Raw genomic sequence first — 15,207 nt, forward strand, 5'->3', positions numbered from 1 at the left:
CTTTTGCACTCGGATGTCGAGATTAAAATTACTCTTTGAATGTATCAATAATTTGAAATATTAAAAAAATCCAAATAAATAAGTTTGTATGAAAAGAAACTCCAGTTTTTTATTCTACTGCTGCGCTTTGTAAAATCTGGGTTATTTAAAAAATTAAATCCCGAGTAGAATAAAGGAATCGAGAAAAAAGCAAGCGAGTGCAAAGGGTTAAATCCTGAGTAACTTACAGGGGAAGTACCAGTAATTGAAGAATAAAAGCAAGAAAGAATGTAACACAATGTCTATGTGTAGAAATAAATATGGAAGTTGAAATAACCCAGTAACAGGTGAGCTCATAGAGCAGTTTCTGGTTATCAATCTAAGAAATTTTGAATGGAACATTCCCTGGGAGGGAGCAGGACGTGCAGGTCTGTAAGTTGTCATTTCTGTAATGTCCCAGATGGCCCTGGTTGGTTTCAGACAGGGAGATATATAACCTACCAGAGCCGACCCTGGTCACTGTTCTGACCTGGGGTGGAAAGGAGTCACTTATTATAACGCTAAAAAATTTAAAAATATCAGTATTTTTAAGAGAGTTACCAAAGGTTAACTCCTGAATTTCTTATTTCTGCTTTCATCACTAGGTAGATCTCAGTCCTTTACTAGGTGTACTGGTTAATAATGCAGATTTTTTTCAATAGATGGAGTTACACATATGTTGATATATATGCAATTTGTTATGTATGCTATTTTGTTGTATTTACAACAAGCTTCAAAACTTCATATGTTAAATTTTCTGAAGGTGTTAACATCATAGATATTTTTATGCTTAAATATGTCAATTTTTGTGCCAAAAAAAGAGCATTTGCTCTTTTGAATAATGAAGTTTTAATTCATTACCTTATTTTGAAGGAAAGTGCTGCTGAAAGTTATCATATACTTCCGGAAGCTTATGGTGAACATGCTCCAAGCAATGGGAAAGATTTTAAAGGGAGGAAAATGGGTGCCACATCAACTAAACAAAAGACAAATGGAAAACCGAAAAATCATCAGTAAAATGTTGCTTCAACGGCACGAAAGAAAGTCTTTTTTTGCATCAAATTGTGACTGGCGATGAAAAGTGGATTTATTTTGAGAATCCCAAAATCATGGGTTGACCCAGGTCAACCATCAACATCAGGAAGTTGTGGTGTATTATGAGCTTCTAAAACCAGGTGAAACCGTGAATACTGATCGCTACTGACAACAAATAATCAATTTGAACCATACTTTGATTGTAAAACCACCAAAATAGGCTAGAAGACACAGCAAAGTAATTTTGCTTCATGATGATGCACCATCACACACTTCAAAACCAGTTAAATACATGTTAAAAGATCTTGCCTGGGATCTTTTAACATGTATTTAACTGGTTTTGAAGTGTGTGATGGTGCATCATCATGAAGCAAAATTACTTCATGATGATGCACCATCACAAATTTCCACCTGCCATATTCAATCAGATACAGTTAAAAATGCAGATTGACCATTTACTGGTTAAAAATGCGGATTTTGTAATCAAAGAAAACACGATAATTTCAAGAGAAATATCAAAAGTGCTTTATTCAAAGTAATGTCCATCACTAGCTACATATTTCCCCCATCTTTCAGGTAATTTGTGGATACTGTCCCAATAGAACTTTTCTTGTTTTGAGGCAGACCATTCAGAGATCCAATTTTCCACTTCTTCCTACATTTTGAAGTGCTGCTCAGAAAGTGCGTGTGCCATTGATCAGAACAAGTGGTAATCTGAAGGAGCAAGGTCTGGTTAATACTTCCCAGGTAAGATCTTTTAACGTGTCTTTAACTGGTTTTGAAGTGTGTGATGGTGCGTCATCATGAAGCAAAATTACTTTGCTGTGTCTTCTGGCCCATTCTGGTGGTTTTACGATCAAAGCATGGTTCAAATTGATTATCTGTTGTCGGTAGCGATCAGTATTAACGGTTTCACCTGGTTTTAGAAGCTCATAATACCACACCTTCCTGATGTTGAATAGATGGGGAGGGGACTCAGAAACTTCATAAAACTTGTCTGTGGGTTCTTAACATTAATATTTTTAACAACTCTAGTTGTACGCATATTAGGAATAATCAGCTCCAATTTGAGAGAAAAGGTCTGACTAACTTCACTGATGGAGCCTTTACCCGAGCTGGCCCGAAGAAACAATTCACCTGCAAAGGACTGACACTGGGCTCTGTGCAAAAGTAAACCAGCATCTTTATTTTCAGCCGTTGCAGGGTCTGGATTACATATGCAGTTCCCTAATGTAGTTGTCATAAACTTGCTTCAAAGTGGCATTAACTGATTGCTCCTATCATATCAACAGCTCAGTTAAAAGCTCCTGAGGGAATTTCACTTTAAACATAAAGCTTGTTGGAGGAATGACAAAAAAGCAGCACTCACTGATTAAATTTAAATTTACAATAGGAACATGGCTAACGCCCAACTTCCCTGCGCTTGCTGGAAGAAACACCGTGTGGAGAAAATTTTAGTCTAAAATCCAAACAAATATTCCACCTTTCTAATTCACCACCTCCTTTTGCTCATAACCACCAGCAGCAAGGTGCCTATCCCTTTCCCTTCTCCAAAGGTGGAATTGTGCAGGATTTTAAGTCTGAAATCCGATCGGGAAAAGGAATTCATTTGTAGAACTCTTAAATGTCAAGGCAGTACTGAATGCATGGGTAGTGGATCCTGGTCACCTCAGATGCCCTAACAGAGGTCCCCTGAGCAGGCATCACATTTAGCTTAGGGCTTCTCAGGCCAGATCAGACCCGGCGAAGTGGTTACTCCAAAAGGCTGGACTTTGGGGAGATCAGGGACCAAGTTTCCCTTACCTGCCTCGCCCAGCCTCTGGCCTAGAAGGGCTGCTGGGGGTACTTCCTGCCTATTCCCACCCAGGCAAATACACACATTCCCCATGCCTCCCCCAGGGCGGAGGGCCCCTGGCCCTGACTCAAGTGAGTGGCGTGCAGCCAGTCTCACACCAAGTATTAACAGAGAGCAGCCGTCTCCAGGAGGCTGGCACTGAAGCCTGGGATGGCAAAGTGAAAGAAGCGCCCTGCGTGCATCCAGGCCCCTCCCCTTGCCCAGGTGCACCTGCTGGTCCCCAAGCGGGGCGCTGCCTCAGCAACCACAGCCGCTGTGGAGACTGCGGGAGCCGCGCAGGGGGCAGCAAGGTGTTGGGGAGCAGCGATGAGCAGCGACCAGGACCCCGAGTGCCCAGTGGAAGGTAACGACTCTCCTGGCGAGGCTGCTGTTTTTAGTCTTTAACTGCGCCCCCCCGGCCCCCCCAGGCAGGCTTTAATCTCCCCACTGCTGATTGGCACAGGGAACTAGGAGAAGGGTCATTTCCCTGTAAGGTGGCTGGGATGGATTGGGAGTCTTCCTCTTGGTGGATTTTTTACACCCTTTCTGCATCTTTCAGGGTTACCTTTAGAATTAAACAAGTTAACGTATATAAAGAGCAGAGAACCGCTTGAAACAATGCACATTATACCGTTTGTTGAAACGCATAGGGTTTCAGGGCTTCTTGGTGTGCTTCTGTGGGTACCCTTAGACACAAGAGAAATACCTTCCCTGAAAGAAAGGTGATTTTGCTTCTACTTTGGGACATGCACAGCGTCACCCTGCCCTCCCACCACCACCCACTACTCTACAAACAGGCATTAAAAGAGGTTGCCTTGGTCTCACAGAGTGGGTGATGCCCTAATGTACTTCTGATTGAAGCTTGGGGGTGGGAGACTGGGACTTGACTTGCTCAAAGAAGTCACTATGGCAGCAGAATTCCCCAAAATGACTTTATAACTCGGAGTCATTAGACCTACGGTACAATAATGGGCACAAGGGTCTCAGATTGCTTTGAACGTGTGATGAAATGCTCTGAGCCCCTTTCCCATCCGAATTCACCTATAATACATGCTGGGATGTTTGCTGAAGATTCCAAGCTAGACCCCTTCACCGCCTCCGTGTACCTCCTGGTTAAGAACCTCTGCTTTGAAAGGTTCTTATTATTATTGCTATCTGAGCATTTTACTAACTAGCTAGTTGTTGACCTTTAGGAGGAGTGTTCCTCTAGGAATAACTCCCCTTTGCATCAATAACCCTTTTGGATAATGAAGCTGCGTTCAGTTGGAACTCTCTGGGGGCTTGGGCTCCACAGGTGCGTCAGGCACACTGGCTTGGCTTCCCTGGGGATCAGTCATTTTCAGGGCTGGGAGTCTGCACAGGCGTTGGCAAAGCAAGGACCATAGTGCTGCAAGAAACATTTCATGTCTTCCTTGTATAGTCCCAAGGAATGTTCCCACATAACTGCTCTGTATTCTCTTAAAAATTTTTTTTAATTTGCATTGTTATTGTTTTCATTATAAGGCATAAAAATACTGGCACTTTAAACTACTGGAGCCTATTGTAAAACTATCACTTTTGTGTTCCTAAAGTCAACACACACTGTAATGTAAGACATCTGGCTATTTGAGAACTAATTGAGAAGTGTAAATCATATTGTTGATTTAAAAATGTCCTAATAATATGTCAGGCTTCCTAATTTGAGGCTCAGTTGGGCAGGAAAATTGTATCTGACTACCTTATCCCTGAACTGTTTTTAATCTTAATTTATGTTTTAAAGCCACACACCTTAGAACTCTGATATAAACTTAAAAAAAAAAGTATCTATTCTTCCTTTGGGTGGGGGGGCTGTAATTAGACTTTTTAAATTATTTATTTAAAAAAATCTTTATCGTTGAAAGTATTATATATGTCTCCCTTTTCCCCCCATTGACCCCTTCTAGCAAGCCCCTCCCCCCACCCCACCCCCACCCGCCCCCAGCCCCCTCAAGTCTTCACCACTCCATTGTCTGTGTCCATGGTTATGCATATAAGCATACAAGTTCTTTGGTTGATCTCTTCCCTCCCATCCACCCACCCCCACCTTCCCTCTGAGATTCCACAGTCCATTCCATATGTGTTCTTGTAACCAGGCATGTCCGTAGTTTCTGAGGATTTCAATAGTTGGCATATATGAATAGTGAGGTGTGAAATTTAACCTTAAATCTGAACTCCAGAAAATACTGGAAAGCTTAGGCTGCTGTTATTCTTGAGCAGGCGATAAGGCAATAACATGTCTAATAACACCTAATTGTGCCAAATGTTTGCTATACCATCTTAAAGGAGTACAGGATATGTATCTGTCAGACTTAGTAAACTTCCAAGTATAGATGACAGGATCATGCAAGGTGACATCTGATCAGTATGTTAAATGATATGCCTGTGTTGAACTGCGTTGCAGGATATCTGTTACAGACTCGACATTATGGCAGAAAGTCACAAGGAATCCTATTTCAGATAGAGAATGCTTATTCTACGCCTCATGCTTTGATACCGCCCGGTTTATGAGTTTATGATCTTGCTATAGTATATCCAAGAGAAGTTTAGGCAGTTAATTACAGCAGATTCAGATTTTAATTCCACTAAAATAAATAATTCTTTGGACTTTAATAATATTTTCCTTTGTGGTTTGAAATAAACCTTCCCCATAATTTGGTGGGCAAAGTCATTGTTTTAATTTTATCCATCGTTTTGATGCTTGTTGAAACTATTAAAATGGAAACAAATTTCAAGTTTTAATGGAGGAAGATAGAATTGCTTTTTGCTGTGAAAAGCTGACTTTTGTGTACTGTTATAAATCTGGTATAGTATAAAACGATAACATTCAGGAACATATTTTCTGCATAATTTTTTTTGCCCCGTCTTTATCTTTTGGTTTTCTTTCTCTCTGTAACCCTTTTAGTTTTCATTACCTTTTTTAAAAAATATATCTTATTGATTTTTTTACAGAGAGGAAGGGAGAAGGATAGAGAGTTAGAAACATTGATGAGAGAGATATACCAATCAGCTGCCTCCTGCACACCCCCTACTGGGGATGTGCCTGCAACCAAGGTACATGCTTTGACAGGAATGGAACCTGGGACCTTTCAGTCCGCAGGCCAACTCTCTATCCACTGAGTCAAACCGGTTAGGGCACCTTTTTTTTTTTTTTTTTTTTAAATCATTTAAATGAAACCCACTGCAGGCAAATTCATTGCCCATAGATCACTTCTCACTTAGGACAGAAGTGTTAAGAACATCTATTCAACACTTACTATCTGCTATGCTGAGCTACAAGTCTATCTTATTTGATCCTTCCTCTTCACTAATCCCTAACAAGTCAATGGGAGGGGAACCAGTATTGTAGTTACAGAAGTCCAAAGAAATACCAAGCATGCTTCCTAGAGAAAGGGAGGGACCCCATTTATTAACACTAGTGGACTCCGGGAATAATTTCCAAATCAGAGTGAAGAAACACGCAGAGGGCTTCACTTTTTATAACCTTCTGGTGTCTTCCTCTTGCAGCTATGGTTCCGCCCCCTTTCGTGGGCTTACAGGAAGGCCCCCAGGTGTTGGGGGTCCCCAGGCCATATCCGATGATCTGTCCTGGGGCCAGTGATAACAACCCTCCCCCCCCACCCCCAGGGCAGTGCATTGTTCAAGGTTCCATGGCCTCTGCATTTAGATAACAAGTTCTGCAAGACCAGTTTCCTCCTCATTGTCTGCATTTTTTTTTTTTTTAATAAAACTGAGGCTCTTAGTGTATTAGCTCTGAACATTCAACTCCGGCCCTCTACCTCCAGACCCCACACTCCTAACACTTAACTCCTGGCCCCTGGTACCTCCTCCTGGGCCATAATGCTGCATGTCTACAGGTGACTTGAGCAGCATCCTTTGCCTGCAAATGCAGGGATCATAGGAAGAATGCTGGAAGGACCCTAGAATATGGCTCTAAGCTCATTAAAGTGACAGCAGCATTCTTTCCTCTTCCTTTGGCTGGGAAAGCTGGGAGGAAAGACTGTCAGTATTTAAAGGTTCCTACTGATGACAGGCCTGGGGCTCACACCATCTCTAGTGTCAGGCTAGCAGTCTAGGCTTGTCCCTGGGGGTAGGAACCCTCTGGTTGCTGGGAATAAAAGGCAGCTTGGCCTTTCTGAGGGAAAAGGGCGGTGTGTCCCATGGCACTCGCTCTCTAACAGCCTTTTTTTCAGAGCAGGTTTACCAGTGCTCACATTCTTTTAGGTCACCACAGTGAGACCATTTTAGAAGGTGGAGCAGGCAGACCCATGGTAGGTCTTGCTGTTCTCTGCTTCTCTGCGGGCAACTCTGGGAACAGAGGAAGGAGAAAAATGCACAGCGCTCTGCCTATGCCTCCTGTGTATCTCTGGATAAGAATTTATCCTCTGGGAGTCTCAGTGTCTTCATCTGTAAAGTAGGGACAAAAATATCCACCATTTAGAATGAATGTAAAGATCAGGAATAATATACAGCATAATACTATACTGTCTGGCAGGTAGTGGGCTCCCTTAAATAAACTTACTATATTCTGAAAATTGGATGTAGAGGTCAATGAGGTAATTGGAATAGCTAATTTGTAAGTGTCTCCTAATTGTTTTGTGCTTTCAAGATGGCTACTGTTGAGTATCCTTTTTTTAGTATCCTTTCTTTGCAAGATTAGTTCCAGGAACAAGAACCTCTTTAAAGCAGGATAGTTTCTTCTTTTTCCTCTTTAAAAAACAAACAACAACACATTTTTATTGATTTCTGAGAGGAAGGGAGAGGGAGAGAGAGATAGAAACATTAATGATGAGAGATAATCATTGAACCGCTGCCCCTTGTACACCCCAAACTAGGGATTGAGCCCACAACCTGGATGTGTATCCTGACCAGGAATCGAACCATGACTGCCTGAGCCACACCGGCCAGGCTTCCTCTTCTTTTTTTAATCACACTTCTTTGGGAATATATGTGTGAATGAGTAACCTTTAACCTTATATATTTATATACTTGGCATAGGTTTTAATGTTTCTTTTATAACATCTCAGGGAGCACCATGATCATGTTTTCTTTCTAATTTCTCATTGCTTCTTCAGTTTTCTGTCTGAGAAGAGGGGTCCTGGGTTTCTTTTTCTAGAATCTGCCAGTAGCATCACCATTCCCTTCCAAGTGGGGGACTCCTTTCAGTCTTGAAGGTAATCCCTACCACCCTGTGTTTGAGATTTTCCCTCACAGGAACTCTAATCCCCTCCCTGTTATCCAGCCCTGCTATACTTCTTCTCTAGAAGTCCTGATCTCTTCATTTGAGGATGGTACCCCATTCCATCCCACTGTGGTAGAATGGATATGGAAAAGGGGAAATGCTAGAAAAAAATTATATCTCAGAAATAGAATTCTTCTCCATGAACTTGGCGCCTGACACTCATGGGTTCTGGCACAGCCCCTTTCTCTCCTTCCCTGCTTTCCCTTCACATTGAGCTTGTGATGATTCCTGAGGCTGAAACTCCACAATGACTGGTTCTGTTTTGCGTCCATTAAACTTCTTTTCGGCTTATGAGAGATTGGTTTATATAGAACACCTAGATATCATCTTGTATGCTTAAGACTACCACCCAGATGAAGAAATATAATTGTCCCATCATCGTGGGCACATGTCCTATGTGCCCCATTCCAATGATAGCCGTTTTCCTCCCCTAGAAGTAACCATTCCCCTGATTTTGATAGTATTTACTTAATTGCATTTTTTATAGTTTAACTGCCCAAGTATGTCTTCCTAAACATAATAATTTAGTGTTACCCATTTTTTAATATCTAGATTTACCCTCCTGTCCTTTTTTAATTCTTAATAATTTATCTGTTGAAGAATCTGGGCGGCTTGACCTATAGAATCCTCCACAAACTGAATTTTGTTGCTTTTGTTCTCCTGGTTCAACATTTTTATTGAAGATTGCCTTTTTTTGAACTCCAGCTCTTGTACTTGTCTAAGTTACATTTCTTAGTCTAATCCTTAAATTATAGAAACAACCATGAAGTCATTTTATCTATTAGGCTTTTTATTATTAGACAGTAAATCATTTTACTGAGCTTCTTATATTCATCTCATTTTTTGCATTAACTTAATTAAGCATTATAATGAGTTGGTTAAAAATTGATATCATCGTTTACCAATTAGTTTAAGTATTAGTAATTTGGGAGTATTATCTGGCAGCTTTGAAAACTTTTAATTTTTTAAGCCCCTTTTTAAAATCTGTTTTCAGAAAATTTTATATTTTGTTCTATTTTACTTTTGATCTCTTATTTAATTTTCAGGCAATTATTTCTTCTCTACCATTAGTAGTTGGAATGCAATAATGTTTAGAAATACGGTTTAGTTTGAAAATTATAAATGCTGGGTTACTTAAATTACAATAGATTGTAGAATAGTTTGTACAGTAGGAGTCCATTTTGTTGAAAAATAGTAATTCATTTATACTTATGGAACTGGAGCAGAAAGAATACACACTTGGGGATTAAAAGTAATTGTGCAAGATTGAGTGAATAATGTATTTTTTTTCTTAGTTTCTTCTTATCTGTATTTTCTGTAGGGGGTCTTCAGTGCTCTGATAGAAAAAAAGAAAAATAATAATTTGGTAGGGGAGAGGGTTGGGATGGGGCTTTGTTTGGCTTAAATGTTTTTCTCATTCAATTTAGGCCAGGCTTTCCAGCTGTATTCATCTGGTTTGATTTTTATCATCTTACATGGGCATGGATGTCATTTTTATTATTCATACAAATCCTTACACTGACATCTAAATGTGTTCTTATTAACCCCCTATTGCTGAATACTGAGGTGATTTTAACATTTTTATAACAAACAAGATAGAGGGAAAAATAACTGACTAAAAATTAATTCAAAATATATAGCCAAAAAAAGAGTTGGGGGAGAGCTCTACAATTCTAGAAAAGGATTAACAATGTTTTAAGGCAAAATATATAGTTGAAAATTTGCCTAGATGTGCATAAGCATTACCAATCTTTGGAAATGCAATGACAAGAAATATTTATTTTTCTGACAAATGATCATCTTGACCAAATTGCATTTGGTCAAATTGCTGTTGAACAAACAGGAGGAGAAAGGAAAAGGTTTGAGCTTTGCTCCTTGTAGACCAAGACAACAGTTTATTCATTGACTGATGCAATGGAAGATAAGAGACAACACTACTTACCTCATGGGATTTTATGAGAACATATGTCAAGTACCTGGCACATTGAAGATAAGTATGTCCTACCTTCCTCCCTCAATAATTTTATCAAACTGAATTACATGGGTAAATATTCATGCAACTCCATGGGGAGTTTGTTTGGAAATAGATTTATTTTAAATAAATCCTCCAAACCAAATAACAAATGCATTCTATTACGAGGAAAGGAGATCTTGGACTCCTATGAGTCCTAATAGAGTAATTGAAAAAGGGACAGTGATTTTTAAGATTCTTCCTGCTCAAAACTGAAACAGCACAAAGAGAGAATACAATAGAAAAAATGTAGCATGGAAGATAGATTTTTTTCCCCCTGCTACTCTTAAATTATGATGAATGAGCTCAATATCTTCCTGAGTCTGTGCAAGGACAGAGTCTATCTCAGATGGGTTTAGGGAACTGAAGTTGGTCCTGCATCTGTTGCCATCACTAGTCTAAGGACTAGCCCTTCAACAGGCACTGAAGACTTGCACATGAAATGAATCACAGAGAGAGACCCTCAACATTAGTTTTCACCTGATATTTATTTTATGAAAAATACATCACAAAATTATTATGCAATGGAATTATCACAGAGCAGGCATTCTCTTGCCCTGGCTGAGCTTTGTTCCTCGTTGCTAGATGTGATTTAAATACTTAACTTAACGTTGCCTTTTCTGTGATTTTTGTCTGGGGCCCTTCATGCTAGAGATGGATCCCAAAAGTGTTGGTCTTCAGACTCAAGAGAATACCATGGAATGCATCTTTGCTGTTCCCTTTCGTTTCCTCATTGGTGGTGGAATGGCAAACATTTGTAGACTGAGATATGGAAGGATTTGGAGTTGGGTGAGAAAATAGAATATTTAGAGTTGAAGGATTTGAACCACTTGTCTATTCCACAGATGTCTCTCTCACTGCTAGTCACTTTATGTTTTTAAATTTATCTTTATTGTTGAAAGTAGTGCCGATGTCCCCTTTGTTTTTTTCCGCATTGACCCTCTCAACCCTGCACCCACCCTCCCAAGCCTTCACCACACTATTGTCTGTGACTATAACTATGTGTATATGCATATAAATTCCCTGGTTAATCACTCCCCACCCACCACCCACCCCTGCCTTTCTTCTGACCATTCATTAGTCTGTTCCATGCTTCTATGTCTCTGGATTTTGTTCATCAGTTTATTTTGCTCATTTTATTCCACATATGAGTGCAATAATGTGATACTTACCTTTCTCTGATTGGCTTATTTCACTTAGCATAATACTCTCCAGGCCCATCCTTGCTGTTACAAATGGTAAGAGTTTCTTCTTTTTTACAGGCATGTAGTATTCCATTTGTAAATGTATCACAGCTTTCTTATCTCCTCATCTGCTGTTGGGCACTTGGGTTGTCTTGAAATTTTAGCTATTATAAATTGCACTGCTATAAACATAAGGTGCATGTATTCCTTCTGATTTGACCCAGTGATCCCACTTCTAGGAATATATACTGGTAATCACTTTAAACATCAAACATTTAAAATTTGTATAAAGAAACTTATAAGATTTACAATAGCATAAAAAAAGAATACTTACACATGAGTATAAGAGTTATAAAGGAGTTGTACACTGAAAACTACAAACATTGCTTAGAGAAATTTAACAAGACACAAATAAGTGGAAACACATCCCAGGTTCATGGATTAAAATATTATTGTTAAAACACCTATATACCCGTGTGAACTACAGATTCAACATAATCTGTATCAAAATTACAAGAGCAATTTCTGCAGAAATAGAAAAATTTATCCTAATACTCATATGGAATCTCATGGGACCCCTGTTAGCCAAAACAATTTTGAAAAACAACACAAGCTGGAGGACTCACACTTTCTGAGTTCAAAACGTATTTCAAAGCTACAATAATCAAAACAGTGTGGTACTGGCAGAAAGACAGACAGATAGACCGATGCAATAGAACAGAGACCATAGAGACAAGCCCTAATGTATATGGTCAAATGATCTCCACCAAGGGTGACAAGGCTGCTCAATAGGGAAAGGATAGTCTCTTTAACAAAAGGTATTGAGAAAACTGGATATTCACTTGCAAAACAATGAAGTTGTATTCTTATTTTATACAATATACAAAATAACTTAAAATAATTAAAGACCTATACTTAAAACTCAAAACTATAAAATTCCTAGAAGAAAACATGGGGAAATCTTCATGACATTTGACTTGGCAATGGTTTCTTGGATGTGACAAAAATGCATTAGGCAACAAAGTAAAAGGAGACCAATGAGAATACATCAAACTTAAAATCTGTTGTACATCAAAGGATACAAACAAAGAGTGAAAAAGTAACCTATGACATGGGAGAAAATATTTGTGCTTCTTATATCTGATAAGAAGTTAATATTCAGAATATATATAAAGAACTTCTACAACTCACCTACAAAAATCAAGTAACCCAATTTAAAAAGGCAAAAGAATTGAACAGACATTTCTTCAAAGATGATATACAAATGACCAAGAAGTATAAGAAAAGATGCTCAATATCACTAGTCATCAGAATAATGCAAATCAGAACCACAATGAGAAACCACCTCACTCCTATTAGAATGGCTACTATTAAAAAAACCTCCCAGAACAGAAAATAACAGTGTTGAGGCTGAGGTGGAGAAATCAGAACTCTTGTACACTGTTGGTGAGATTCTGAAATGATACAACTGCTATGAAAAACAATATGAAGGTTCCCCAAAATTAAAAAAAAATATATCTATCATACAATCCAGTAATCCCACTTGTAGATAAACATCCAAAAGAATTAAAAACAGGGTGTCAAAGAGATCTTTGCACACCCAAGTTCATAGCAGCACTATTCATGACAGCCAAGAGATGGAAGCAATCCAAATGTCCATCAATGGATGAATAGGTAAACAAAATGTGGTATATAGACATAAAAGCTTATTATTTAGCCTTAAAAAAAGATAGAAACCCCATAACATGCTACAACAGGTATGAACCTTGAGGACATTATGCTAAGTGAAATAAGCCAATCACACAAAGACAAATATTGTATGATTCCACTTATATGAGGTACCTAGAGTAGTCAAATTCATAGAAACAGAAAGTAGAAGGGTGGTTACCAGGGTTGGGAGAAGAGGGAAAGAAGGATAAGTATTTCATGGGTATAGAGTTTCAGTTCTGAAGATGAAAAAGTTCTGGAGACCTGTATTGTAACAATGTGAATATACTTAACATAGTGAACTATAAACTTAAAAATAATGGACAAAGTAAATTTTATGTTATATGTTTTTACCACTACAAAAAAAGAAAATCCAATTTAAAAACTAAAAAACAAATAAACAAAAATGATATTTAAGGATATAAATATTTATAAAATAATTTAAAAATATGCTTGCCTCCCTGAACAAGTTTAATCTTCTTTTGTATATCTTGGCATTGCCATTGTGAGCACTGGATAATATTATAACATTTCTCAAGAGCTGAGATGTGCCCAGCTGCTTGTTCCTTCATTGAATGATGTCAGATTTCTGTTCTTGAGTTCCTGCATCTTCTTTTATATTGTTTGTATTTCCCTCATTATAGTCTCCTGTAGGTGTCCACTATATTTTCTTTTCTCTCATAAATCATAGTAGCATCTTTAATCATCACTTGCCACACTTCCTCCAATTTATTGCTTGTAACATGGTTATCTCATCTTCTTGTGTGTGTGTGTGTGTGTGTGTGTGTGTGTGTGTGTGTGTTGTTGTTGTCGTTTATCACACAAGAGGTTGGAATTGTACATAATATAAGGTAGATTGCCTCTGAATGAGGTATGAAAAAGGTCTATATGAGAAGAGTTTATAATTATTTGTTATATTGACAACTTTCTATTTATTTTGAATTCATCTGTATTCTTGTAAATGTTCTAGATATTTGCAATGGCCAGGTAAGAAGAGTGTGTATAAATGGAAAAAATATTTTTATGTAAACATATACATGATTAATTATAGTTCGTGCTCATGATTTGAACCCTCCGATAACATTTTATTGCTCAAGAGGTACACATGTAAACAAAGTTGGCAGGTAAGTTCCAGTTTAAAGGAAAAGCCTAGCTTTCTTCTCACTGGGAGTATGATTGACCTCTAACTCTGGGGGAGAGAACAATGACTGCATCTTCTCTCCTAACTTGTTCTGTTTCCACTGCTCCCACCAGCATCACCACTACGAGGCCCACAGCACAGCTTACAAGGTGCTGAAGAACTGTCTCTCACTCTTTTTTACACTTTTAAGAGCTTTATTGAGGACTGACTTATATATTATAAAATTCGCCTGTTTGAATGTGCAATGCAATTTTTAGTAAATTTGCAGAATTGTGCATCCCTCATCACAATCCAATTTTAGAGCAGATTCAAAATAATATAATTATGCTTTTCTGCTCTTTCTGAATACCTTGCTCTTCTTTACCAGCAGTTGTATTCCTGGGAGAGAATATGATCTTTACAGGTAGAATGCAAAGAGAAAAACAATTACTGTTTAGGTTCCAGTGGCCAAAATAAGAGTTTCAAAACAAAACAATAGTTTTACAAGTCAGGCTATTGCCTTGAGATAGGGCTTTCTAAATTCTTTTATTTTCCCTTTAACATGATCTACTAGGCTTAGAAGACATAATCCTGCAATTTTGTTCTTAGCACAGAGACGATACCCTTTTACACCTTTAAAAGTTATCCATGAAGTTAGGATCCCAAAAAGCAATAGTTAATGTAGGAAGAGGCAATAAAAAAAATCTCCACTATAATCTGAGTTAATAATGGGGAGAGAAAAAGAGATTGAGCCCATCTGGTGTTGTTCACTGGTTGAGTGTCAACCTATGAATCAGGAGGTTTCCCTTCCTCTCTGAAATCAATAAAAATATATATTTTTTAAATTGAGAGAGAGAGAGAGAGAGAGAGAGAGAGAGAGAGAGAGAGAGAGAGAGATTGAAGCATGAGAAGCAAGTGTTGAAAGACCTGGTCTCTATTTCTTATTACTTACGATCCAAGTCAAGGGCAGGGAGGGGTAGTAGATTATGGAAATACTGAAGACAACAACAGAGATCTTGACCAACATCACCTAAAACAAGA

The 15,207-nt window shown here is 38.4% G+C and overlaps 1 protein-coding gene across 1 annotated transcript in view; it reads left to right on the plus strand.

Annotated features, from left to right (window-relative positions):
- Positions 1-3,214: 3,214 nt before the first annotated feature.
- Positions 3,215-15,207, plus strand: part of GADL1 (glutamate decarboxylase like 1) — a gene marked incomplete at its 5' end in the record, with an annotated part of 134,763 nt that continues 122,770 nt past the window's right edge. Inside the window, one exon of the mRNA XM_079795485.1 lies at positions 3,215-3,251. Coding sequence (XP_079651611.1) covers positions 3,215-3,251 — 37 coding nt within the window. The remainder of the gene's footprint in view (positions 3,252-15,207) is intronic.

This window comes from Cnephaeus nilssonii (genome assembly GCF_951640355.1).
Source record: "Cnephaeus nilssonii genome assembly, chromosome: 17".
Lineage (NCBI taxonomy): Eukaryota > Metazoa > Chordata > Mammalia > Chiroptera > Vespertilionidae > Cnephaeus > Cnephaeus nilssonii.